Source organism: Brachionichthys hirsutus, chromosome 8, assembly GCF_040956055.1.
Source record: "Brachionichthys hirsutus isolate HB-005 chromosome 8, CSIRO-AGI_Bhir_v1, whole genome shotgun sequence".
In the NCBI taxonomy this organism is placed as follows: Eukaryota; Metazoa; Chordata; class Actinopteri; order Lophiiformes; family Brachionichthyidae; genus Brachionichthys; species Brachionichthys hirsutus.
In genome coordinates this window covers 13,993,761-14,019,344 of record NC_090904.1, presented here as the reverse complement: position 1 = coordinate 14,019,344, position 25,584 = coordinate 13,993,761, and the positions used below count along the sequence as shown (strand labels likewise).

General features: G+C 48.0%; 3 protein-coding genes and 3 non-coding genes across 7 annotated transcripts; 4 read left to right on the top strand and 2 right to left on the bottom strand.

The window, feature by feature from the left end:
- Positions 1–716: 716 nt before the first annotated feature.
- zgc:64106 (uncharacterized protein LOC393348 homolog) lies at positions 717–5,511 on the top strand. Its single transcript, XM_068742531.1, has 6 exons — positions 717–873; positions 2,200–2,439; positions 2,587–2,676; positions 2,986–3,174; positions 3,588–3,697; positions 5,119–5,511. The coding sequence occupies exons 1-6, from the start codon at positions 717–719 to the stop codon at positions 5,296–5,298; spliced, it is 966 nt and encodes a 321-aa protein (XP_068598632.1). The 3' UTR covers positions 5,299–5,511.
- A 3,267-nt stretch (positions 5,512–8,778) lies between these two features.
- Positions 8,779–8,851, bottom strand: trnaa-agc (transfer RNA alanine (anticodon AGC)). Its single transcript has one exon. It is a non-coding gene; the product is annotated as a tRNA-Ala (tRNA).
- Positions 8,852–8,999: 148 nt separating this feature from the next.
- On the top strand, positions 9,000–13,656 carry nop56 (NOP56 ribonucleoprotein homolog). 2 transcript variants are annotated; one of them, XM_068742663.1, is made up of 12 exons: positions 9,000–9,060; positions 9,656–9,745; positions 9,817–9,931; positions 10,108–10,272; positions 10,445–10,643; positions 10,738–10,925; positions 11,165–11,316; positions 11,498–11,598; positions 11,953–12,101; positions 12,313–12,434; positions 12,548–12,644; positions 12,879–13,656. In XM_068742663.1, exons 1-12 carry the CDS (start codon positions 9,058–9,060, stop codon positions 13,046–13,048), a joined length of 1,551 nt encoding a protein of 516 aa, XP_068598764.1. In that variant the 5' UTR covers positions 9,000–9,057; the 3' UTR covers positions 13,049–13,656. The 2 variants fall into 2 exon arrangements, with proteins under 2 accessions (XP_068598764.1, XP_068598763.1); XM_068742662.1 differs by having other exon boundaries at positions 12,548–12,664.
- LOC137898967 (small nucleolar RNA SNORA26) lies at positions 10,974–11,092 on the top strand. The gene has a single exon (XR_011105632.1). It is a non-coding gene; the product is annotated as a small nucleolar RNA SNORA26 (small nucleolar RNA).
- On the top strand, positions 12,159–12,231 carry LOC137898966 (small nucleolar RNA SNORD56). Its single transcript, XR_011105631.1, has one exon. It is a non-coding gene; the product is annotated as a small nucleolar RNA SNORD56 (small nucleolar RNA).
- Positions 13,657–13,770: 114 nt separating the features above from the next.
- ubap2a (ubiquitin associated protein 2a) lies at positions 13,771–25,010 on the bottom strand. The gene is made up of 26 exons (XM_068742159.1): positions 24,915–25,010; positions 22,594–22,671; positions 22,303–22,413; positions 21,327–21,489; positions 21,117–21,197; positions 20,044–20,107; positions 19,647–19,744; positions 19,452–19,510; positions 19,301–19,371; positions 18,836–18,998; positions 18,473–18,743; positions 17,943–18,232; positions 17,635–17,861; positions 17,304–17,559; positions 17,076–17,115; positions 16,823–16,997; positions 16,541–16,592; positions 16,138–16,393; positions 15,964–16,055; positions 15,824–15,874; positions 15,654–15,735; positions 15,167–15,574; positions 14,980–15,084; positions 14,824–14,891; positions 14,558–14,749; positions 13,771–14,484 (listed from the first exon to the last, which is right to left on the bottom strand). Exons 1-26 carry the CDS (start codon positions 25,008–25,010, stop codon positions 14,389–14,391), a joined length of 3,645 nt encoding a protein of 1,214 aa, XP_068598260.1. The 3' UTR covers positions 13,771–14,388.
- Positions 25,011–25,584: the final 574 nt, after the last annotated feature.

Below are 25,584 nucleotides of genomic sequence, written 5' to 3'. Positions count from 1 at the left end.
AGGGCACCCGAGGTGATCCTACCCTCACGGGGAAACACGTGGGATGGCTACCCGAACATTTCAGAGTGCCGTTTGTGCCCTTTGGCCTTCCCATTTTATGATGTTTAATAGCTTGTTTCTGGGTTTCACGTGTTTTTATTGACACTCATCAGAGGCTTCTATAGATACTGGATAAACCTGCTGCTTTCTGCCAATCCCACAACCTCAGGGGCTTCATCGCCTGAGGACGCGCTCTGCGTGGCTTCCTCAGATCCACAGGATGGCGCTCTCTGTGCCCCAGACCCTTTTAAGGTGAAGGATTAAGTTTTTGCCTGTGTTTATCTGTCTGTCTGTGTCTGTTCGCAAGATAACTCGAAGAATTGCGGACAGATGTTGATGAAATTGTCAGAAAATGTTAGAAATCCTACCAGGAACAGATGATTACATTTTGGTGATGATCCAGAAGAGATCCTGGATTCTGGATCACTTTTAAATTTTCATGACCATTGCAGTCAATGGAGTTTAAAAATGTGTTCCTCAATATCTCCGTTGATTATTGACCAATGTTTATGGAATATCAACCGCTTGGTCGAATTGAAATCAAAGCCGCTGCCTTCAAGCGCCTTTGGCACACCTACTCCAAACGCACAAGGAGTCAGCGTCCGTGCGCGCCCTTGTCAGCTGCTCGGAGTCCCTTTTTCATTCCTCGCCAACCGGCGCACAGAGCAGTCGGTGAAATGAACTGGTCGGACTTGCTCTGCCACCCGATCTGGGTCGTCTCCACCGCCCTTTTGGCGATTGTAGTCCGCTCCCAGAGGCGAGGGCGCTGGGATCCGCGTGGCTGCGCCGTGCGCCTGAGAGGGAAGACCGCGATAGTGACAGGAGCCAATACAGGTTGGTTGACTTTGAGCTGCGTCGGTCCTCCGGTGCTTTATCGGTGCCTTTATGACCCCGTTTGTATAGTAATCCGCTTTTTACGCACATGAATGTCCCGGAATTACATGCACTTTGGATTTTAGAAGAAATGCCATCGGTGCGTGAGTCTGACTTTACGCAAACAGGAATACTTATAGTCTCCGTGTGTGCAGCCGGTTTTGTTTAAGCTCTGAGAAAAAAGAAAAAAATAAAGTTTTTCTTGAGTATTTGAGTACAGTACACCACACTGGGACAGGAGTTCAGGCTAAATTACATCTGGACACTGCAGCATGGATTTCATATGTGTGAGAGTATTAATAAATGCAGTAACTGATTTTTAACTCAAATGTTCCTGCAAATGTGTGTGTGGGGGGTGTTCTGACACTTTAATTCATTCTTGCTGACAGTAACATTAAATCATTTGCAGAACAAAGTTCATATTTACCTCTGCCAATGAGGCAATGCTCTATTTGTTTGCCCGTTTACAGATTGCTCAAAAATGTTGTGAACAGATTTTGATGAATTTCTTTTGAGAAAGAGGGTGTGACCCAGAAAGGAACTATCCATTAGCTTCCGATGGCGATCCAGAATTCTTTTCATGTTTTCTAAGCTCATCATGTATAGCGCTTACAATACTTAGACAAAACAGTGAACAGTGACAATAATTCAGATGAAATGATCCAGAGTGTTTAACTCTAGAGAGCTCACATCAAATGTTACAGTGAGACATAAAAAATCTCCACCCTGTAAAAGACAAACACTAAGAATGAAAATGAAAAAGGATAAAGTTCTGCTACAAGTTCTGGATAACCTTTAGAGGAGCAATTATTAGACAGTCACGAGGCTGCAGGCTTTGTGCATGGCAGGAAGTGGTTCTATACAGCCGGTGATTAAAAATAACCAAAACATTCTTTGTACGAAGTATATCTGGAATATTGCCACGGTCGGTTGTTCTCCCTGCTGCCCTCTGTCAAGGACGCCTCCCGGTGTGTCGGCCACCTTAATTCAATTCAATTCAGTTTTATTTATATAGCGCCAGATCACAACATAAAGTCATCTCAAGGCACTTTATAGGATTAGCAGGGAAAGACCTGCAGGGAAACACAGAACCCAACTTGACCCACAAGAGCAACGGAGGCAATGAAAAACTTCCCTTTAACGGGCAGAAACCTTGGACAGAACCTAGGCTCATGGTGGACGGCCATCTGTCTGGCCGGCTGGGTTGAGAGAGAGAGAGAGAGAGAATGGCAGGTCGGAGACGAAAGTCATTTGGGAAGTCATTTCTGCTCTCCTCCTCTCTACCAGGGATCGGGAAGTTCATAGCCCTGGACTTGGCACGTCGTGGGGCCCGTGTCATCCTGGCCTGTCGAAGCGAGTCTCGCGGGACGGCGGCACTTAAAGAAATCAGGGAGAAAACAGGAAACTCTGACGTCCACCTGCGTCTGGTGGATCTGTCCTCTCTGGACTCGGTCAGGGGGTTTGTCCGGGGGATTCTTCAGGAGGAGAAAGCCCTCCACATCCTCGTCAACAACGCTGCAGTATCAGGTAAACCGAAAGGTGTACACAGTTATGAGGCTGTTTAAATGGTGCAGAATACATTACGCCTTCATATATGGAAGTATGCATGCATCTGATTGGTGCAGACTGATCTGTAGATGGCATCTGATGATTAGTTTTACATTCTACACTCAGGTTTACCCCGGGAGATGACCAAAGATGGACTGGATGCGTCTTTTGCCACCAACCATCTGGGCCCTTTCCTCCTCACTAACCTGCTGCTGGGTAAGACTCTGCAGCCTCAGCAGATGTGAAATGATGGAGACACAATAACTGCTTGGTGAACAAAGTAATTAGCGTCACCAGTCAGGCTTTAGTTGGTGTTTCTCTGACTGATTGTATAGAATTACAACAAATAATTTAGTAATGTCACAACGGAGATCAAATTGTGGCTGCAACCACGTTTGGTGCATTTAAATGTTTTCAAAATCAATTCTGGTACCAATGTGAGTCTAAATTCTCGGGGTTAAGGAGTCATATCATGCAGATTCTCTTGGTTTTACATAACGGATGCTCTCCTCTGTTCCCTTTCAGACCTGATGAAATGCTCCGCCCCCTCTCGCATCGTCACGGTCAGCTCGACCAATCACAAGAAGGGTCAGGTGGACTTTTCTCATTTCCATGGGGAGAACCTCACGTATTACATGGATAAAGTCTACAACCACACCAAGCTGCACAACATCATCTGCACCAATGAACTGGCACGCAGGCTACAAGGGACAGGTAGACTTCAGCTCCTGACTGTCACCCATATATGGTCTTTCCTGATGAATCAACACAGGAAAGTGACGGGGGAAGAAGCTGTTTCTGAGCCTCGTAGTGCATATGAGTTATATGAGCTTCAGTTCTTCAACATCTGCCTGCCAGCCCCTCATTTATTTGTTGGCACGTCAAGGCCGTCGTTCCTGGAAATGGCCTTTCCCTGTTTATCTTTCCATCTCCGGGAAGCTTGCAGAGGCAACACTGACTGGAGCGTGCACAAGAAACAATCGTTCCCTTTTGTGATGCTCATAAACACCAGAAATCAGATTCTTCTGAGAAATTGACAATTGCAGCTGCACTCTGACCCAGTGTGTGTGTGTGTGTGTGTGTGTGTGTGTGTGTGTGTGTGCGCGTGTGTGTTAATGTACACACAGGTGTCACCGCAAACTCCGTGCACCCCGGCGTTGTCATGACAGAAATGATGAGGCATTATCCCTTTATGCTTCGTTGTGTTTTCGGCCTCGTTGGATTATTCTTTTTCAAGGTGAGTGCTCTGTTGTGTTTCATTGCACTCATCATGTCGTCGCTGTTGCGTCATCAATGCTGCACCCATACAGGTCACATGTACAACCCCCCCCCCCCCCCTCGTGTGCATGCTTTTTTATATATATATAATGAAGTTCAGTGTGCACCACCAACACTCGGAAAGTGTTTCAACAATGATGGAAAACTGAAGGCACCAACTAAATTTAAAACAGCTTGTAAGCAATCGTTGTTCAGAAAGGACTTTGTCCAGGACTTCCAGTTAATGAGGAAGTCAGCGTTTCGGAATACGGAGGAATTCTTGTGTACTTTAATCATAATGGGTTGAATAGAAGCCAGCGAGACTTCTTTAGTTTTGAAGTCTTTTTGTCTTTCATTTAAAGTTCTCCCTCAGATCTAAAGTTTTAGAAATTTTGAAATCTGATGAAGCCTCTTGGATAAGAGGGGAAATCCTTTCAACATAATAATAATAAAAAAAAGTACGCCATTAGCAGCAGACTGAAGCGTCCCAAACGACAGTTGAGAAACGATTCACTGCCAATTTAACTTAACTACTTCTTTGTTATTATAAGGCAAATTTAAAAAATATTTTGTCTGATTTAAAAATCAAAATAACTCTGAAGGTTAAAGAAGGGTGGCGATGGAATAGATACTGAGAAGCTGAGCCAATTTGAAGAGGCTAGAATTTTTATCAGGAGTCAGCCTGAAGCCACAGAATTTTGAAAGTATTTACAGATGCAATAAATATGGTTAACAGCTGCATTATATGTAGCTTCTTAAGAAAAACGAAGTTCAGACTCTGCAGTTGATGAACACCTGGGGGGTAAAAAGGAGGGGAAGATTTAGTAAGCAAAGATGGGTGATTTAATACTCCGTAACTTGAACAAGATTTGTTGTGTTAAATCTAATTCCCCGTCCTCTTGGAATCCTTCCTTAACGTGTTGCAATTCCAAATAGTTACCCTCGCCGAAGGGGAGGCGAGGGTATTGCAATTGGGTGTGTTTGTCTGTCTGTTTGTCTGTTTGCTTGTCTGTCTGTCCGAGCGCATAACTCAAGAACTAGGAACCCAATCGACTTGAAATTTTTACACAAGCAAGGTTCTGTCCGTGGCTCAGTCCTCCCCGAGAATGGCGTTGATCCGGATCTGGATCCAGATTCTAGAATTATTTTTACATCTGGAATTGTGCCTCTGCTGTAAACTGCCACTTTAAGAGGGAGGGACACGAATGGCATGATGGGAAAAAGAGTCCAGAAGGAGTCTTGTAGTACGTTCCGGAGCAGCAAGCTAGAGCAGGTTTGGCCCCTCTGATCCGGAAGCCCTGTTTACTGTCTCACAAGATCCAATAGTCTTTTGGAGGCGGGGTCTGCAATCTCTGATTGTCTTTCTAGTTTCTCCTTTCCTTTGCCTCCTCTTCTCTTCAGTCTTCGGAGGAAGGCGCTGTCAGCCCCATCTACTGTGCGGTAGCAGAGGACATGGAAGGGATAACCGGGAAGTACATCGACAGCGACTGCTCCCTGGTTCTTCCCGCCCCTCTCGCTCGTGACCTTGGCCTCGCGGTCAAGGACTTTGAGATCAGCGAGCGAGTGACATCAAAACTCTGAAACAGTGATCAGGCAGGACGAGGGACCGATTCCACTCTGTTATTCTACTACCCTGTGGGATTACCGTCTGTCACAGTCCGTTTGTAAAAATCACCGAATAGAAATGTCACGTTTTCTACACCTTTATAGGTCATTTGAGGAGACATGAACTGTTTTGTTCGAGGCTCGAGTGAATTGCTGCTTTGTCACGTACTATTAAATACTATTTCTGCAGTCGTGTTGTTTGAGTAAATGCTATTCAAACAGATGCTGAATGTGTTTTCTTCACTGTACGGTGTGTGTGATGAGGCCAGGACATCAAGCATCGCCTCAAGCCGACGTGCCTCTCGAGGGGCGACAACACAAAACACAATCGCTTCCCTTTTCTGACGTGATTTATTAAAACACAATAAAACATCTGCGCATTCAGCGCTCCGTGAAGAATTTGTACACCGTTCATCGCCTCCTGTCTTTCGGGGGTCGCTATTTGGCTGCAGAGAAAACGAGCGAACAGAATGAGTACCAAACAGGCTTTTCAATCACATCGCTATCATTTCTTGGTTTCTGCTTATCATCTCTGGGTAATAAAGGAAGACACAAGGCGGAGCGGCGGTCGGTCACCTCTCTGACGTTCCTCCACGATTTCATGAATGATTTCTTCCAGCACCGGAGCCACATGCTCCAGCTGTTCGGGAGAAAGACGGATGGAAATCTCTACAGTTTTATCCTGGAAGCACAAAGTAGGAGGCAATGTTTTATATTTAGTTACACACACACACGACGTGAAGAGTGTGTGTGTGTGTGTGCATGTTCCACCCGAGGAAGCTGTTGGACTGTAACCTCTTCAAACTGACCATCCTCCGATCGAGGCTCCATGTCCTTCCTACCTTCTCGTTCCTGCAAAAATTAATAAAAAGCGGTTTGAAGAATGCGCTTTTTAACAAAATAATGTGTAGTTTATAGGTGATCTATTACAAGGCTAGACTAGAGTCTAACTCTGGTTTGATAACACTGAACGGGCAGCGCTGCTTCCACACCGTCCAATCAAAAGCAAGCAGCTTTACCTTCATCAGCATCATCTCCTTTGGGCTGAAGAAAGTGATGTGTCCGTCTGTCCTCTCTGCAAGCAGCGCCACCAGGCACGCCAGCACCACGCAACAAGTCACTGTCCCACGCATGTTCATGCTACTCCGTCCTGGACACACACACACACACACACATTCTGTACACAGGTATGTGCACAGGACAGTAACGGCTCATGCAGACGGACTGTGGAAACCATGTTTCCACTTAAACAAGGGTGAATAATGAGTGTGTAGGTGTGTGTGTGTGTGTGTGTGTGTGTGTGTGTGTGTGTGTGTGTGTTAGAAGGAATAACTGAGTTTAAGAGAAGGACACCAGATAGCCATGCCATTATGCAAGGGAGAGGTTAACGCATAGATAGGAGATAAGGGGAGAGAGAGGTTAAACATGCTTCACTAAAACGAAAGATAAGAGGCTGGACTTACAACAGAACTCTGTACACCGAGCAGGAAGACAGGATGTGAACAAAGGAAGGACAAAAGTAAAAGCGAGAGCCAAAGAGACGGAGGAGTGGAAGTGGCTGTACTCACGCCTGGGTCAGCTACTAAAGGAAGTTTGCTTTAAGATGAGCAGAGCTCCACCGGTCTGACTGTCGGCCTGTTCTGGTCAGCCTTTATATCAAGCCCTGTCCTCATCAGCCAGCTTTTTGCTGTCCTCCCTCACGTCCGCTCCTCAAGAGCTCCTTCAAATGCTCTCCTCCACACTCCTGGAAACACACGCAGTCGTCAGGAATCCGAGCCTTTTTTAGGGCAGGATGCTCGCCATACAAGACTGATGCAGGCCTCCGACAAGACTGGAAAAGTCTCACGATGACAACCAGTTTTTACCGCCGCCCAGGAGGTTACGTTTCTGCCGCAATTTATCTGTCTGTCTGTTAGTAATATCACTCAAACCACTCGAACCAACGTACTTATATCTTAAAGAAATGTTCAGGAAATGTTGGAAATGTTACGGGGAACAGATTATAAATCCAGAAAAGAATCCTGGATTCTGGATCACTTTGACATTTTTTGCTAACATTGTGTAAATTGAGCTTCAAAATTTGTTTCTCAATATCTTGTTGATTATTGACCGATATTTATGGAATTTGACACAATCGTGTAGGATGGGATTCCAGATCTTACCACCGAATTTCATCCGGATCCGATGTGTATTACGGATGTTATCGAGATTCTTTTTTAAATCGGGGCACACTCTACATCGGAGCAGGTCAGCGGATTTGTTCTATCTTTAATACCCGAGGAAACAGATCCAGTTGAAATCAGGGTAAATTTTCACAACAAAACAATTTTGTTTTTGGAAACTTTCAATAATTCCTCTCTAATTACCTCCAGAAAGGAGGTTCTGTTTCTGCTGCCTTCACAAAGACACTGTGGAATTAATAGTGGACAAAATTATTTGTTGTATCTGCAAAAGTTCTGGATCTAGATCCAGAAGAATCCAACATTTCTGAAAGTGTGCTTTAAGTGAAAAACTTCTAAACTTACGATGATAAAGAATCTAAAAATAAAGATAAAATAAATGTAGAGCTATTATTTTTGGTGTAAATCACAATATAGGGAGACGGAGGTGCTCGGCGGCGGTCTAATAATAGATTAATAAGTTGAATTGAATGAAAAATTGAATTCTGAAACTGTATTGTAATGACTGTGTGTTTGTACCAGACGACAATCTGTTCAGAGAGCTCAGTCATAAATAAACTACGAACCAACAGCATGTGACTTTTATGGCCTGCCTCTAACCTGTGCTTGTGTAGCAACAGACCCACATGCGTCTGTTCCTTGGAAACCTCATGAGTCTGAAGAACTTTAATGACACGTCTTCCAAGATAGAAACTGTTTTTCTGCATGATGACGAAATGCCACAGAAGGTTTGTGTCGCTGCTGCGGTCAGAATACTCCACATGAGTGGACAATAAAATATAGTGCTATTGTTACTTCGGTTTATTGCAATGTAAGTAGCTTTTTGTGTCTCATCTATAGCGCTTCTCTCGGCTCCCTAACCCCGCTGCACATTTTTTCATCACTTACAGACAGTAGGACTGGTTGGTCTTCTCTCTACTGAAACAATAATTTTTAGCTCTTGAAAATTCAAAATCTTAATAATACCGGTAACTTGATTCATATGAATAAAGTATATGTAGCCTAAATTAGAGAATTAAATCAGCAGCCAGCACTTTACACCGAACCTTCTCTGTGATGGATAAGTTGATCAATATCTGTCATAAAAAATGAGCCTATAGAATGTTGATAGGATAAAGAAATAATGCCTAGTGTAGTTAAAATGAATTAAAATGCGGTTAGGGCTGGAAAGCTCGAGAAGTTGAAAAACTGATTGATGATGACGGTACAGTAAAGTGTTTTCCTTCTGATCTGGGTTCAAACTTCCGTTTTCCCCACGTGGTGCACAAAAGCCTGCTGGAGAATGCGGGCATCGATCCCGCTACCTCTCGCATGCTAAGCGAGCGCTCTACCATTTGAGCTAATTCCCCTGAAAGACTGAGTGTCGAACAACCCGACATTCTGCTTTGTATCCAGCAGGTGGCGACTCGCTCGAACGGCTCTCGCGGTGTCTGGGTGATATCGCGATGTTTGGGTCGCCCTATTTGCTGAAACGCACACGCTCGCTGTCTTTTCCATGTGGTGCAGGAACTGAGCGGACGTGTGCGGCGCTCTGCTGCACAGATCGGCTGTAGTCATGGTAAGAGTAGTGACGGTTGTGTCGTTTTAGTCCGTAAGTGTTTAAATGTAAAGTAGGGTAAAGGCTATGTGACGTCATCGATGTTTTAAGGACTTTTAGGCATTTACGGTCCAGTTGAAGGCCTCGCAGCCCGGGTGAGGCGCCACCCTAGCGGCTAGCATTAGCTACATTATGGTTTAAACTAGTTTATGACCATTTGCGCGCGGGCGGAGCTTCGTAATTCGGTCATACAAGTAAAACAGCTATATTTGTATTTTAGTATTTAGTATTTAGTATCTGTATTTTAGCGGCTGCGCTGAGACTTGTAGCTCTTATTACTTCACGCTACCGGGCTAATGCTAGCAAGAGGTAGCATCGTGGCGCTGCGAGCTGCGGGCCCAAATCAACACGTGGGCTCGACTCGGCAGCGTCGGAAGGTTACGTTAGTTCATAGACCTGTAGCGCGGCTGCCTTTAACCGCGTAACTCGAGTGGTTTTATCTACCGCACATTACGCATGAACTTTTACAAGTCTCGGTACAACACGCGTCGTAGTTAAACACAACGTTTTGCCTGTGTGTTACTTTCCCCTCTAATCCAGCGCGTTCCTCCCGCAGGTGCTGTTGCACGTGTTGTACGAGCAGGCCACCGGTTACGCGCTCTTCGCCGTTAAAGAAGTGGAGGAAATCGGCATGCTGCTGCCTCAGGTGGGCGCCATTTCCCAGCTTCTCCTTACCGAGTCGATCCCGGCTCTAATTTGGGATCGTGCGTGTTGCAGGTGGAGGAGAGCATGCTGAGCATCGCGAAGTTCAACAGCATGGTCAGCATGGCGGCCTTCTTTCCCTTCAAGTCGGCCCAGACCGCCCTGGAGAACATAAACGCCGTTTCTGAAGGCGAGTGGGACGCCTTCCCTCGTGGTGCCGTTTGTTCCCGCGGTTGTGATGATGCTCTAATCTGTCAATCCACTGACTTCCTGTGCTGACGACCGAATGTCAACCCTGAACAACCGAGGAAGGCCGCGCTGGCTTTGCCCGTGTTCGACCGTATCCTAAATCCCAGCCCTTTTCAGGTGTGGTTCACGCCGACCTGAAGCTGTTCCTGGAGACCAACTTGCCCCTCTCCGGGAAGAGGAAGCCCGTGTTGGGGGTTTCAGATGCAAAGATCGGGGCTGCCTTGCAAGAAGAGTTCAACCTCTCCATCCTGACGAACGGGGTTGTGGCGGAGATCAGCAGAGGTGAGGGTCTCCGCTCTCTGGTGGTTCACGCCCCCTTTGGTCTGTTGTGATGTAATCGCGTGACCCTGAAAGTCGTGATGGTTCATACTGAAAATCTGAACGGCCACTCGTCTTCCCGCTTCCTGCTCCGCTGACCTCGGGCCGCGCCTTCATCCGCCGTCTTTCCCGCCAGGTTTGCGTCTCCACTTCCACTCCCTGGTGAAAGGTCTGACCGCCCAGGTGGTCTCCAAAGCGCAGCTGGGCCTCGGCCACAGCTACTCCAGAGCCAAGGTCAAGTTCAACGTGAACAGGAACGACAACATGATCATCCAGTCCATCGCCCTGTTGGATCAGCTGGACAAAGACATCAACACGTTCTCCATGCGCGTTCGGTGGGTCTCGAACCCGCTCCTGCTGGTTGAACTGTTTCGTGGTGCGCTTCCCCCGCCTTGGCTTTATGACGGTCTCTTCTGTGTGTGCGTGTAGAGAATGGTACGGCTACCACTTCCCAGAGCTGATTCGGATCGTGTCCGACAACGCCATGTACTGCCGAACGGCTCAGCTGATCGGGAACCGGAAGGAGCTGTCGGAGGAAAATCTGGCGAGCCTGGAGGAGGTGGTGATGGACGCCGCGAAGGCGCAGGCCATCCTGGATGCGTCCCGCTCTTCCATGGGTCAGCGTTTAAACTGATTTCTGCTTCTGCCCGCGCCACGCCCCCTTTTTGCCCACCTCGGATTGACAAGTGTCCTTGGTGGTAACACAGGGGGGCAGAGGAGCTCTCTCATAAACCTGCAGTGAAGGCACAAATCCTCATTGCGGATCCTGTCGGGAGAAACACGTACGCCGTGGGCTGCGATTTCATTTTGACACGCGCCCCGTCCCCCGTCCTAAAGAACTGCTGCTCCTCTCCAGGTATGGACATCTCCCCCATCGACCTGATCAACATCGAGAGGTTCTCCGTCCGCGTCGTGTCTCTGGCCGCCTATCGGCTGGAGTTGCAGGAGTACCTGCGCTCCAAGATGGGCCAGGTGGCTCCGAATCTGGCAGCCTTGATTGGAGAAGTGGTACGTGAGCTGTGCTTGACTCTTATATCAAAGGACCGATGATGTTCTACCAAAATCTGTCAATCCACTGAATCTCTGTTGACAAACATCCGGTGCTGATGGTCCTCCTCGTGTTCTTCAGTGAAGAAATCGCCAGGACTCCGTTTGCGGGTGACACGGGGTCTGTTTTCCCTTCTTGTAGGTGGGTGCGCGTCTGATCTCCCACGCAGGCAGTCTGACCAACCTGGCCAAGTTCCCGGCCTCCACTGTTCAGATCCTGGGAGCTGAGAAGGCCCTGTTCAGGTACTGGGGCGCCCCCTCCCTGCTGGGGGAACATGTGGCTGCAGTGATGGCAGGGCTGGGCCGGAGCAGAGCCGGGTGACCGGAGGAGATTTGGCTCAAGTCCTCTCCGGGGTGATCCCTCTCGCCTGAATGCGCCCCCCCCACAGTCTGAGCAGCCACCCGCGGCACCGAGGGCTAGTTCAGCTAACTCGGCTACTAGCTAACCTGATGGTAAATGGCTTTACAGGAGTTTGTCCTCCAGAGGGAGCCGTTCAGTTATAACAGCAGCGATAAGAAACTTACCTTCGCTACTCTGTTCTGTCAGCGGTGTAGACGTCCTGCTTCTTGGATTTTAAATGCTCCTTATTTCCTCAGAGCTCTGAAGACTCGAGGCAACACGCCCAAATACGGGCTCATCTTCCACTCGACCTTCATTGGACGGGCAGAAGCGAAGAACAAAGGCCGCATCTCCAGATATCTGGCCAACAAATGCACCATCGCCTCGCGCATCGACTGTTTCTCCGGTGGGTGGACGGAACCTCCGGCGTGCCGCGTCATTCTCCACAAGCAAAGCGGCTTCGTTGCAGTGATGCTCATATTTTTCGTCAACAGTATTAACCCTTTGGTTGGTGTTGAGAGCTTATTTCTGAGCAAGGCCTGTATGTCTGTCGGGACGCCGGCCGGCCTCTTCTGTTGGGCTGATTCCTTTCCGTCTGTTCGTGGCTTTCCTTGCAGAAATACCCACGACTGTGTTTGGCGACCGCCTGCGTGGGCAGGTGGAGGAGCGCCTGTCGTTCTACGAGTCGGGCAACCTTCCCCGGAAGAACGTCGACGTCATGAAGGAGGCGGTGAAAGAGGTGCGCCTAAGAAATAAAAACGCATTTAATGAGCCTGATGCAGCTCGGGTGGGTTTCGGAACGCTAAACTGTTTGATCCTGATTGTGATTAACGCGTTTTCTCCTCCTGATAGGCTTCAGACGTTGCAACTGAAATTAAGCGGAAACTAGAAAAGAAGGAAAAGAAGCGCAGGAAGCGCGAAAAGAAGCTGCAAGAACTTGAGGCAAACGGTGAAACCAACGGAGAAATGGTGTGTTTCGGGTTCGCTCTGGTCGCATGTTATGATTTGAGATTTGACCCGACGCCGTGGTCCCGTCTCAGTGTACGACATGCTACATCAACCCGACTCCGAACCATTGACGGGTCCTCAAAGTGGACTCGAGCACTGAAGCGAGTCGGACACCGATCGCACGTTTAAGGGTAGCGGGGGATCGTAAATGCTGTTTCCGCTTTCCGCTTTGCAGGTGGAGAACGGAGAAGACGGAGCACCGGTAGCGAAGAAAAAGAAGAAACGCGCAGCGGAGGAAGTCGAAGAGCCGCTCACCCCCAAGACGGACCCAGAGGACACGCCCGGGAAAAGGAAAAAGAAGCAAAAAGTGGAGGTCGAGACAGAAGAAGCTGCTGCCACGAATAATGGGGCTGAGGAAACCCCAGCCAAGAAGAAGAAGAAACGGAAATCTGAAGTCGCCGACGCAGAGCTCGTAGTAGAGACCCCCCCAACGACGTCCGAGAGGAAGAAGAAAAGGGCGGCAGCAGAATAGAGGTCATGATCGAAGACTGGGTCGTTCTGTACAGTTTATTTTTTTACCCGTTTTATTTTGAGATCATTGTGAGAGTTTCTGATTTCAGTTGACTGCAGAAATCACTTCGACAGTGCCTCCTATTCATCACGATATACTTGTAAATTCTTTATTCTTTAAAACGGATTAACCTTGTCTTTCATTTTTAATGAGAAGTCATGACTACGGCTCTTGTGTAAAAATGAAATGTGTTCACTTCTGGGAGTTTTGGCTGTCGGACCTCCTTAACTGAGATTATATTATTTAGAAGGCTCCAAGTTTGTTTCAGGATGTTCTGGAGCAACGAGCCAATGGAACCTGGGGGGGTGGGACAGTGGTGGAGCATTAAATGCATGGTGAATGATGTCTGGCTATTTAACATGGCAGAATATAATGATTCATCTAAACTGCTGGTATAAATGATAACTGACCTACAATATTAAAAATATAAAATGCCACGTGTCGCGCCTTTGTGCTCTGTTTTTGTATCATTCTGTATTGGTCTGAGGGTTAAAATCGTCCTGCAGGTCTGAATCTGGAAACGGTGTGGTTGATAAATACTGATGCCAGACCCGAGTAAATGCTTCATAACTTTTAATTCTGGACAACAAGGATTAATCCAATGTTAGAATGACATCAAGTCCAAGGCCTTGCCGATGAAACCGGCAAACGAGTAAGACTTGAATGCGACAGGTGGAGGGAAACGGGGCGTAAAGAAAAATCAACTCAAGGATTCACAGATGTGGGAGTCCGAAGTGACAAAAACGTAGTTCTAAATTACTGCGAATGATGTGTGGACTGTATGTACATCATTCCGTTTGTATACAAAAAACAAATCACATCACCGGATGTTTGTGTTCAAGTATATTCACCAACTTCATCTCTGTGATTTAGGATTCTCATCTTTCCACTGTTCTGAAATAAATGGTCCTTTAAAAGAAAAACCACATTTTATGTCCTACCAATACATATATACTGTATAAATACATACATAAATATATTTTACATATAACAGCCATATTTTGAAAAGGGGATATACAGAGCAAAGGGGAGGGGCTTGTTTTAGTGTGGCTTTTTCTTTTTAGCTTGTGTTGTAAAATGGTTTGTCCTGCGATCCTGTCAGTCAGGTTGTGTGTGTGTCGGTGTCTGTCCATGCACACGCACGCGCACACACACACACACACGCGCAGCGCCCTCAGTTGGCCCAGTACGGGGAGCTGCCGTAGCTTGGCTTGTTGACTTGGCTCTTCTGCTGCAGGCTGCTGGTCTGACCGCGCTGACCCGGACCGCCCTGGACACAGAGGGACAACGGTGGAAATGTAGAAACCGGCCTGCGATGCTGCCGAGAGACATTTGGGCGTCACCTGTCCCTCTTGAGCCAGGTGGTGGTGCAGCAGCTGCGAGTGCGGTTGCTGGTGAGGCAGAATGTGGAGGAATGGGGCCGGTGCATAGCCTCCGGGAGCTGCTCCGGGGTTTAGGGGCCCTGGTCCCCCAAGTGCTGATGGCAGGCTGAAGGGAGGAGGGGTCCCCGCATGGAAGCCCTGCTTATCGAACGACTGCAGACGGACAGGCAGGTTAGCATTAGCATTAGCAGCCGTAGGGTGGGGGCCCTGCAGCGGTCGAGGCTCACCTGGGTCTTATTGTAAACACTTCCACTGATGTCTGGCACGCCAGAGTTACTGGACGTCACGGAGACGCCTACAAGAACAGCGGCAGCTGGACGTTATCCTCTCGGACGTTAACCCTTCAGCTGAAGGTAGTTACGAACAACATTTTTCTTTCCTACCTTTCCCGGGCCCGGCAGACGCAGACTTGGCTTGAGCCTGCTGGGAGGAGTTGTATCCTTTGGTGTAGTCCACTCCTCCTGGCCCGGCTGTCAGCTCCTCGTACCCTGGAACAAGAGAACATCAACCTCTGGGCTCAGGCCGTAATCGCTCTCACGTGAACGCATCCTTATGCGGTGCGCCGCTGACCCGAGCTGAACGTGTGCTGGCCGTAACCACTGGGCTGCTGCTGCGTCTGCTGGAAGGGGCTCGCCGAGGGGTTTCCCAACCCCAGGCTCATGCTGTGTTGCTTGGCTGAGGCTGGTCCCGCACCTCCAGGAGGAACAAACATGGTGGGGCCATACTGGAAGGCGGCAGCGCCGGGCACAGCGCCAGGCACCCCGGGGTAGTAAGGCAGGCCCGTGTAGCTGTAGCCCGGAGGCAGGAACGCCTGCTGACTGCTGTGATGCTGAGGCTGGGCCTGTGGCTGAGGCTGGGCCTGAGGAGGCTGGGCCTGGCTCTGGCCTTGGCTCTGGCCCTGGGGGGGCTGCGAGGCAGCGAGGCTTGCGGGGGGTGCCGGGGAGGTGGAGTCGTTCCGGCCAAACTTTGTGACTTCACCTGAGATACGACGGAGATGCCAGGTGAGGATGAACGCTGGGTCGTAGGCCTCGAGACAAAGTAGCTGAGCAAGCTTTACCTGAGTAGAGGTTGTTGGCTAGACTCCCATCTCTGCCGGAGAGCGTTGCCGTGGGGCCGGGGAACGCGATTCCATAATAATCCTGCAGCGAGGGCTGAAGGGACAGAGAGTTTAAGTTGAAACATCTGTGCCAGACCGGAGACTGCCTCTCGTGTGGAAACGCGGCTCACCATCGGCAGTCTGGGCTGGAGCATGTGAAGATCCTCGTAGCCGTAGATCTGCTGCGGAGCATAAAGAACACGAACGCTAACCGAAGGAAACTCGGAGTGTGTGTTTCCAGCCTTCAATGTTTCCCTGACTGGCTGCTTACTGGGTATGCTGGCAGCAGCCCCCCCGGTCCCATGATGTACTGGTTGGGCAGTAGAGGCTGCACTCCCTGGGACAGGTTAGGAGGAGCTTTACCTGTAGATGCAACGACCACAGCGACATTCATGCCCCCGCGCCGTTCCTTCACACAGATGAATGAGTTTGCGTCGGTGCGTACCGGTGGAGGACGAGAGCAGGGCCATGGTCCTCGGCACGGAGGGGATAGATGCAGCCATGGCTCCATTGGAGCCGAGCCCCAGCGCCGTGGTGGCCGCGCTGCCGATGCCCAGGCTAGCCAGGTGGCCGACGCTGTTGCTACTGTTGCTGCTGTTGTGGGTCGAGTGGAGGAGCGTGGAGGCAGAGGGCTGCGAAGACGTGTAGGAGCCAGAAGAGGGGGCTAGTGAGCTTATGCCGCTGTTGTCAACACTGGTGTACTGAGGAGGGAGGGGGGTACAATCATTAGCTGTTTGTATTAATACTTTAGCACGTAATGGGAAACTGATCATGCTAAAAACGGAATAGAATTATGCTGCTAGTTGTCATAGAAACGGTCTCGTTCTCGTACAGATAGCGGTACTTACAGTGAGGGAGCCGGAGCCCAGCGCTGAAACCGAGGAATGGCTGCTAACGTGGCTGTGAAGGAGGAAGAGAGAGAAAGAGTGATGATCTACTTTTGTTTTTAGAAAGGAGACAACGTTTCTTCGTCTTCCTCTCTCGGCTTGTCCCGTCTCGGACCCTCTTGCAGGAATGGCCTCCGGCCGTACCCTTAAAAGACAACTTTTAAGGAACAAAAAAAGACTAGAAAGTCGTTCCTTCACGAGTTTGATTCGTTCCGTGAGCGAGCTCGGAACTCAATTTGTCACCTGTTGAGCGAGACGAGCTGAGTCGCTGAGGGCAGGTCCTGTGCCAGGTTGGAGAGTGTGGTGGAGATGTGGACAGGCAGGGTGGCGGGCAAATGGGAGGAGGGCGCTAAGGGACCGTTGGAGCTTATACTCAGGGAAGGCGACTCTGGCTTAGGCGTGGAGGACGCGGATGAAGCTGAGAGGACAGAAGGGACTTTATTGGTCAGAGTCCCGATAGCATGTGCTGAAGAGATAAGAGGAGAAGGTAACTTACTGTCTATGGCAGCAGACGTCCTGATACCATTCAGGCCATTCTGGCAACAAAACACAGCTCAGTGTTAGCGAATGCTGATACCAGTCTAAAATCTATAACATAAAAAAACATCTCCAGACAAGCTTTGGGAAGAACGGAACCGTCAGTGTCACACTGTTTACACAAAACTACGAAATAGGGGCCCCGAAAAAGCCATAATGTGAACTTCTGTTGACGAGTTTTGCTCACCATGACCGGCCCAGCGGCTTCTTTGCTCTGGGAAAAAGCCAGTCGTGTGTGGGGGGGCAGGGTCCCATCATAACTCCCCCCAACAGTGGAGAAGTGAGAGGACGATGGTAGAGAAACGGAGTTGGAGGAGGCTGTTGAAGACGAGGGAGGGGGGTTGGTGGAGCTGGCACTCCCTAATGAGGAGGCGTGATATGCGGGTTCCGGTGTGGGGAGGGGCAACGGCAGCGCAACAGGAAGTGGGCTGCCCAGCGACTCGCTGAGGGAAAACAGCAGGCAGGCAAGAAGTTAGGTAACCGTACCAGTATCCACCATCTCAGCGAGGCTTCAGTACCTGCGCGGTTTGGAGTACAGGTGCGTCTGGCTCTGTGCTGCAGGTCCCAGGGCAGGCGGGGCAGGAACGGGGGCCGGGGTGGAGCCCCTGGACGCTGCACTTCTACAGCTGTCCACGACTCCGAACTCTGACAACGTCGACTCCGAGCCGAAGTCTAGAGCTCCGAACTGGAGGTTCAGGCCGGGGACATCAGCTGAGCCTGGCATCTCCACCGCCGTGGAGGGTATCTGCAAGGGGGGGGGGGGGTAATATGACTTATGACAAACCAACACAAGAGGGCGATGATAGCTTTCCCACCCACAGCCCACCTTAGATGTGGGAGGTATCCGTCGCCTCTGGCCCTTGAGCAGCGCCCGTTGCTGCCCGCCCGGTGGGTCCAGCCCTGCGCTGGGGGCAGGTTTGGCACCAGCAGCCGTCGTCTGGCCCGCCTGCACCGACGTGCTGCCGTGCGGGGAAGCAGGCGAGGCCGAAGCGGGGGGGCCTTTCTGTTGCGATGGGGGACTCGGTTGCCGTGCCAGAGGCAGTGGCGGTCCCGTGATGCTCCTCTGGACCAGCTGGCTCAGCACAAGCGAAGGTTCTGGCTGCAGGCCGAACTCACCTGCAGAAAGAGGCACAAAGAACACATGGAAGGGTTTGCCCCCGCAGGCTAACAGTAACAAGCGTTAAAAAAAACACCGCCCTATCTTATCTTACTGATTGATCACGCAGAGTCCGTTTCATCGTACAAGTACACGGACTGTGTAGTATGAACAGTCCACAATGAGGTTAGCTTTATTCCCGCTTCAAGCTATCCTTATCTCCTGCGTGGGTAACTATAATACGACCGTTGAACACTTACGGCTGAACTGCGAGGACAGCGGCGCGGCGCTGGATTCTGAAGCCTTTATGTCCCAGCTGGATGAGGAGGGCGGAGCCACAGGTGCCCCCAGGCCCGCCAGTCGACTGATGGAGGCACTGCTTCCTTGGGTGCTGACTGGAGGAGCGGCCTGGGATGAGGGGAGCGGACCCAAGCCGGGACCCTTTAGCTGCTCCAGTATCTGCGCTCCAGCGCTGGGCTGAGGCCTTTTGGCCTGGCCCAAGTCCCCGAAAGCAGATCCCAGGACGGACGACTGCAGCATTCAGGAAAGGAGAGTTTGAGAAGTCTGTTCTATATGAGACAACGTGAATAAAAATAAAAAAAGAAAGGTATTCATCTTATTACCAGAGCAGCGTGAGCGTAGCTGGTGCTGCTGGTCGCACTGCGGCTGGGCGGCGGCGGCTGATGGTGGTGGGAGTTCGTAAAGACCAGAGAGGAAGAGGAAGAGGATGAAGGTGGTTCTCTTCCTCCACCGACAGGCTTCTGCAGCAGAGAGGTAAGGTCCAGACTACCACAGAAACATTTGGTAGCATCAATTAGAAAAAGGGCACCATGTGTACAGTGCTGTGTATTGTACGAGTACATCAAATATTTACAAGCAAATTCTACACAGGACTGGTTTTCTGCTGCCACGATATCTTTACAGTTTTGTTTTATTACATACATTAAATGTACAAACAGTTCCCGTCATTTAATGCCAACATTCTTCTAAAATAGAAAGAACTGAAGGAAGTTTTTGAACAAATTGTTGGTAAATTGTTCAGAATAATTCCAATAAGTCCTGAAACTGAAAATGATTCAACGACTTACCTTTGCCCAGGTGCGATGTGATTCTCAGCAGCAGGCGCACAGGAGGAAGTGAACACTTTGGTCTCTGAGAGCTGCTGAAAGGCACAGGAATATTTATAAAAACCAACACACCAAGACGTTGTGCGACGTACTCCCCGTTGTGTGAACTCACACCAGCATCCTCACTCCAGTCTTCAGCTGCCCAGTCCTCCAAGGAGTTCCTCCAGGGCACTGGAGGAGAACAATGAGGATCTAGAGTTTAAATACAGCTAGGATGAGCTCATTGAGATGCAGGATGTAACCGCTGATGGTCGCCTCACCCAGTCATCCAGGCCGTGAGTCACACATGTTCTCTACGAGAGCTCACCTGTCCCGTCGGCGCCGTCGCCGGTGACTGCGTCCCACACTTGGGTTTGCGTGGCCCCCGTCCCAGCCTCTGAGGTATAGTCCGCAGGATTGAAGGTCCTGGGAAAGAGTCAAGAAACGCGTATGAATACAGACAAACTAAAAGGGGAGAGTAACTTCATTACTTCTATTTTATTATTATTAGCAGTATTCGAGATGTTACCATTCATTGTGTATACTTGCCAAAACACAAGGCTATAACACAATAATACTAAGACACACACAGTTGGAGGCAAAATGCACCCCTTGAGTTTCTTAAGAAATTTAAATACGGTAAGTAAAACTAAAAATATCTTCTCCTGATCCTAAAAACACGCATATAATTTCATTTATACATAGAGTATGTGTAGAGTATGTACCCCATGCCCTGAGCTGAGAACCGACTTCCTGCTGGTGCTCTGCCTCTGCCTCGACCTCCAGTTCCTGCACAGCATCCAGACAAACGTCAGCATCATCCACTCGAGCTTTGGGATTATTGATAATTACATAATTATTATTAATTAGGTTAGCTTTTTGACGGCGTTTATCTGTCTGTTGGTCTGTCTTTTAGCAAAATTACGAATTTGAGAGCGATCCGGATACCAGTCTGGATTTTCCAATATACTTATAAGGGAGGCTTTTAAGAAAATAATAATAATAGTCTTGTAAAATATGCATTAAATTCTCTCACCAAAAATCACAGTCATAAAAGGTCCGATGTGCACTATCATGCAAAATGTCTTCTGGATCTGATCCAGAATGAGGTCAGGAAAATATATTACATTTTAACATTGAAACTCCATTTACAGATTCAAAAATCGGTTTAAAAATAAACTTCAACTCTGATTCACTTTTACTTTTCATGGTTGATGTATAAAGATACCAAGAACAATTTAGAACCTTTTGATGATGATCCAGATCCCCATCTGGAGCCAGGAAATGTTAAATACATGACCGGGTTAGCACACTCGAGGGCTTTTCTCGTTACCCTCGCCGAAGGGGAGGCGAGGGTATTGCAATTGGGTGCGTTTGTCTGTTTGTTTGTCTGTCTGTCTGTCTGTTTGCTTGTCTGTCTGTCCGAGCGCATAACTCAAAAACTAGGAACCCAATCGCGTTGAAATTGTTACACAAGCAAGGTTCTGTCCGTGGCTCGGTCCTCCCCGAGAATGGCGTTGATCCGGATCTGGATCCAGATTCTAGAATTACTTTTACATCTGGAATCGTGCCTGTGCTGTAAACTGCCACTTTAAGAGGAAGGGACACGAATGGCATGATGGGAAAAAGAGTCCAGAAGGAGTCTTGTAGTACGTTCCGGAGCAGCAAGCTAGAGCAGGTTTGGCCCCTCTGATCCGGAAGCCCTGTTTACTGTCTCACAAGATCCAATAGTCTATTGGAGGCGGGGTCTGCAATCTCCGATTGTCGTTTTGTAGTTTTTAAATGTGCAGCTGCTCACCTCGGCCACCTCTGAGCCGCCAGCCACGATCAGAAGCTCTGTCCACTGGAGTCACCTCCACGCCATTCTCCTCTGGACGTGCTGGACGAGGACATCCAGGCATAAAAAGAAAAAGAGCCACGTTACGAATGACATGATGGAATCAAACAGAAGGAAAATGGAACTTTGCTCTGAACTAGATATAAACTAAAGGAGGTTTGGAGTCTTCACCCTGTCGGCTGCGACTAGCCCCCTTGCCTTTGCGGTTAGCCACGGCCCGGCCCTTATTAGCTTCCCTGTCACCTTTCTTCTCCCTGTTCTCCTTGTTCTCCTTGCTTTCTGACGGACCCTCCTTCACCAGGGGTTTCTTCTTCCCTACCGTCTCCCATGAGGTCTAGGGAACAGGAACAGGAACAGGAACAGGAACAGGAACAGGAGAGGAAATAAATGAAAACTCATTTCTGTGGTAAAACCAGATACATTGAATCAAAATAGCTTCTGGAATTCTATGTATTTGGTTCAAGAGGACAAAAGAGACACTTTTTACAGGAATCAAGCCTGGAAACAGAAGAACAATATTTATAAAGCTGTGATGACAGCTATAACCGGATTATGAAAGAAAAGCAAACACCAGATGAGGCAACAGAAATAAATGAAACTGCTCAAAGTAAAATCAAGACTTCACCTAATGTAAAAGAACAAACTTCTAAGACGGCGATCAAACACCGCAGGTGTTCCCCTTCAGTCCTGACAACAGGATTTATTGCAAACCATTGTGTGGGTGAAGTGTGCACGGCAACAATCAGCTCCTTATACAGCTCACTTCTAGAGGTCAGAAGGACAGACAGCACTTAAGGGACGTGCCATACATACCCAAGTAGCAGCAAACAGACACATCTTTCATTAAAAGGCTCTGCTTTTGTCAGCATTATTCATATTTATCACATCTCTGCCTTCGCTGAGGTGGCAGGACAACATTGCACAAGTGAAAATAATAATAATAATAACCCGACTTATGTCAGGCGGCTGTTTTGAACCCGTTATCTCAGTAAAAACACACACAGTCACCATGCAGTCCAATACGCTGTCCAGATAAAAAACAAACCTACCCACACATCTGAATGATCAATTTCCTGTAGCTGTAAATCAGGAAAGGCTAGTTGGTCCGGTCTGAGGAGGTTAAACCATTAGGCCAAGCGTCATTTACCATGTCAGAAGTGCTCTCCAGAAGAAAGTTGATGGCTTTGCTAACATCCTCACTGCAGTCGTGAAGTGCTACCATGCACTCATCTTGGTTCTTACCAGTCACCTCCATCAGCTTGGGAAAGCAACAGAAGCACCTTTTATTAGCACTGCTTCTCAAGAAAACGTACAAGAACGATCACATCAAATGGTTTTACACTGCACATATCCAACATGCTCATTTCACGCATCGGCAGAGAGCAGTGGAGTCCTCACAGATTATCATATTTGTAATGTCTGGAAAAATGCGCCTCACTTGGTTGACTTTGTCCTCAAAGTCGGCATCGTTCTTGTCGTAGATCATCTGGGCAAGCCGGATCTGTTCAGCGGTCGCCTGAAACACGAAGGCGAGGAGTAACATTTAAGAAGTACAGTAGTCCCTCGATGTAATGCGGTTCATCTTCCGCGACTTCGCTGCTTCGCGGAGTTTTAATGCAATTTTTCTGATTTTATTTTTTGCACCTGAACGCGCCTTGAAGCGGCCAAGGAGGAAGAGGCGCGGTCGGAGGAACTGTGAAATACGCGCGAGTTGCTATTAATAACTTCTCATGTGTTCAACCTCGTAGGTTGATCATTAAAATTAAATTCGTTATTTCTAAAAGCTATCATGTTTATTTGTTAAGCGTTTGTTTTATAGCGCTCTTATTCTCTGTGTAAAAAGAGGCTTTTATTTTGAAGGAGCATAAACGTCACGTCCCTTTTGGGTTTTGTTTCTTCCTGTTTATACATGTAGCCGCTGCCGTTCCGCTGTGCTAAGCTATCCAATAAAGCAGCATGAGAGGCTAAAGACAGCACGAGTAGAATATTTGTTCTTCTGCACTCCAAGCGGCTCTTTCCTCGACCTGCACGCCTTAACATTATTAACAGGAAAACGTTTACTGTACGTACTATATATTTGTATTTCTCAAACAAATGTTTAGTTCTGAAAAGGTTTTGATCTTTGGTTTCACTCTATAATACTGAAACAATCTATTTAGATCAGGCATGGGCAAACCCAGGCCCGGGGGCCATATGCGGCCCGTTGGTCTTTTTAATCCGGCCCGCCAAACTTGTCCAAATTATATCATTAAATAAAATTGTATAATAATTAAACCTCATTCATTTGACCTTTTCCCTGAAATGCTACCTGTAAAAGGCCAAATCCTTGAATGCAATGGCTTTCATGTGTCATTTATATTAGCTCACAGAAATACTCCATCCATCTGTGCTTGGTCCGGCCCCCCTGTCAAATTTTAGAACCTATTGTGGCCCGCGAGTCAAAAAGTTTGCCCACCCCTGATTTAGATCAATGCCTGACTGTTAAACGTGTATAAAGTGTGTGGTGAGGGGGTTTACAGCCTTAAAACATTTATGTACATGTATAATAACTAAAAAAAAATAAAGATCACTACATTGCGGATTTCACTTATTGCGGCTTGTTTTTGGAACGTAACCCCCGCGGAAAATGAGGGACTACTGTATCACAAACCGCCAAAAAGTGCACCGAGGAAATGTACTGCAATGCAACACAACAGAGAATGATCTACTTACACTCAGATGGCTATATATGAACTGAATTCAAATAATATGGATTGCATTACCACGCTATACCTAAATAATAATATCGTTTGAAAGGAGGTGTCACTAAAGCTCAATATTATAACGCTTCATAAGATAAAGTTGTAGCAAATGACATTAACATTTTATAGGCATGCCTAAAAGGATAAGTGAACTTATTTGTTGCCATTAAAAGTGACTTTCCTGAGACTGAAAGAAAATCATGTTCGAGGCTGATAAAAGAACCTCACATGATGCGTGCCCTGCGGTTACCGCATGTTGATAAGAGCTGGTTCTTTCTCAAAACGTCTGTGGCTGAGAAGCGTGTGGATTTTGTTTTACGCCGTTTTTTTCGGGTTCTGGTCGCTGTGATTGCTCACCTGTATCTGTTTCTGTGGCTGAGAAGCGTGTGGATTTTGTTTTACGGCGTTTTTTTCAGGTTCTGGTCGCTGTGATTGCTCACCTGTATCTGTTTCTGTGGCTGAGAAGCGTGTGGATTTTGTTTTACGGCGTTTTTTTCGGGTTCTGGTCGCTGTGATTGCTCACCTGTATCTGTTTCTGTGGTTGAGAAGCGTGTGGATTTTGTTTTACGCCGTTTTTTTCGGGTTCTGGTCGCTGTGATTGCTCACCTGTATCTGTTTCTGTGGCTGAGAAGCGTGTGGATTTTGTTTTACGGCGTTTTTTTCGGGTTCTGGTCGCTGTGATTGCTCACCTGTATCTGTTTCTGTGGCTGAGAAGCGTGTGGATTTTGTTTTACGGCGTTTTTTTCGGGTTCTGGTCGCTGTGATTGCTCACCTGTATCTGTTTGTGGCTGAGAAGCGTGTGGATTTTGTTTTACGCCGTTTTTTTCGGGTTCTGGTCGCTGTGATTGCTCACCTGTATCTCTTCTGTGGTTGAGAAGCGTGTGGATTTTGTTTTACGGCGTTTTTTTCGGGTTCTGGTCGCTGTGATTGCTCACCTGTATCTGTTTCTGTGGCTGAGAAGCGTGTGGATTTTGTTTTACGGCGTTTTTTTCGGGTTCCGGTCGCTGTGATTGCTCACCTGTATCTGTTTCTGTGGCTGAGATGTCTGAACGGCAGCAGGTAACGCTTTTTCCCGAGGGCCCCGGGCCTTATCGCTGCCCAGCGAGCTCATCATATACAGTATATACAAAACTCTGTATGTACAAAATAGAAAAATCTGCAAAGGAAGCAAAACAAATGTAAATATGAGTACATTAACTGATCATTCTTCAGCCTACAGATTACGTCTAAAACACGCACACGGTGTTACGTTGCTACGTGGACTGCACAATCACATGAATGAATAGCAGCCTTACAGCAGTTGTAAGATACAGTTGCCCGCGGACAGAACAGCCTGCTGAATATCTAGGTCAAGGAGTGAGAACAGCCTCGTTTCCCCTTCCAAACAGCACAGTCCAGTGTGTGAAGAACAGCACACACCCTGAGCCCACATTCCATCTCACTCCTAGTTTAACTAGTGATATTAAGCAGCCGGATGCATAGCACGCAACAATAAGCAACTGCAGTAAAATACAGAATTCTTCTCTGTGTATGTGGCAGAGTCCAGAACACTGGATTAGACAAACACAAATAGTTTTCTGTGGCACATATTTAACTAAATAAAACTGTAAATACGTGGAAAAGCTAACTGCTGAATTTATTGAGATCAGAAGTATCATATGATGCAATGTCGTTGCTATCTTTCTTTT

Coding starts and splice junctions, on each gene's coding strand:
- zgc:64106 (XM_068742531.1), top strand. CDS start 717: ATGAACTGGTCGGACTTGCTCTGCCACCCGATCTGGGTCGTCTCCACC. Junction 874..2,199: donor AGTGACAGGAGCCAATACAG/GTTGGTTGACTT, acceptor CCTCTCTACCAG/GGATCGGGAAGTTCATAGCC. Junction 3,175..3,587: donor ACGCAGGCTACAAGGGACAG/GTAGACTTCAGC, acceptor ATGTACACACAG/GTGTCACCGCAAACTCCGTG.
- nop56 (XM_068742662.1), top strand. Junction 10,644..10,737: donor ACGTTCTCCATGCGCGTTCG/GTGGGTCTCGAA, acceptor GTGTGCGTGTAG/AGAATGGTACGGCTACCACT. Junction 12,435..12,547: donor TGAAGGAGGCGGTGAAAGAG/GTGCGCCTAAGA, acceptor TCCTCCTGATAG/GCTTCAGACGTTGCAACTGA.
- ubap2a (XM_068742159.1), bottom strand. CDS start 25,010: ATGATGAGCTCGCTGGGCAGCGATAAGGCCCGGGGCCCTCGGGAAAAA. Junction 17,560..17,634: donor CTGTACTCCAAACCGCGCAG/GTACTGAAGCCT, acceptor GTTTTCCCTCAG/CGAGTCGCTGGGCAGCCCAC. Junction 17,116..17,303: donor AAGCCGCTGGGCCGGTCATG/GTGAGCAAAACT, acceptor TTTTGTTGCCAG/AATGGCCTGAATGGTATCAG.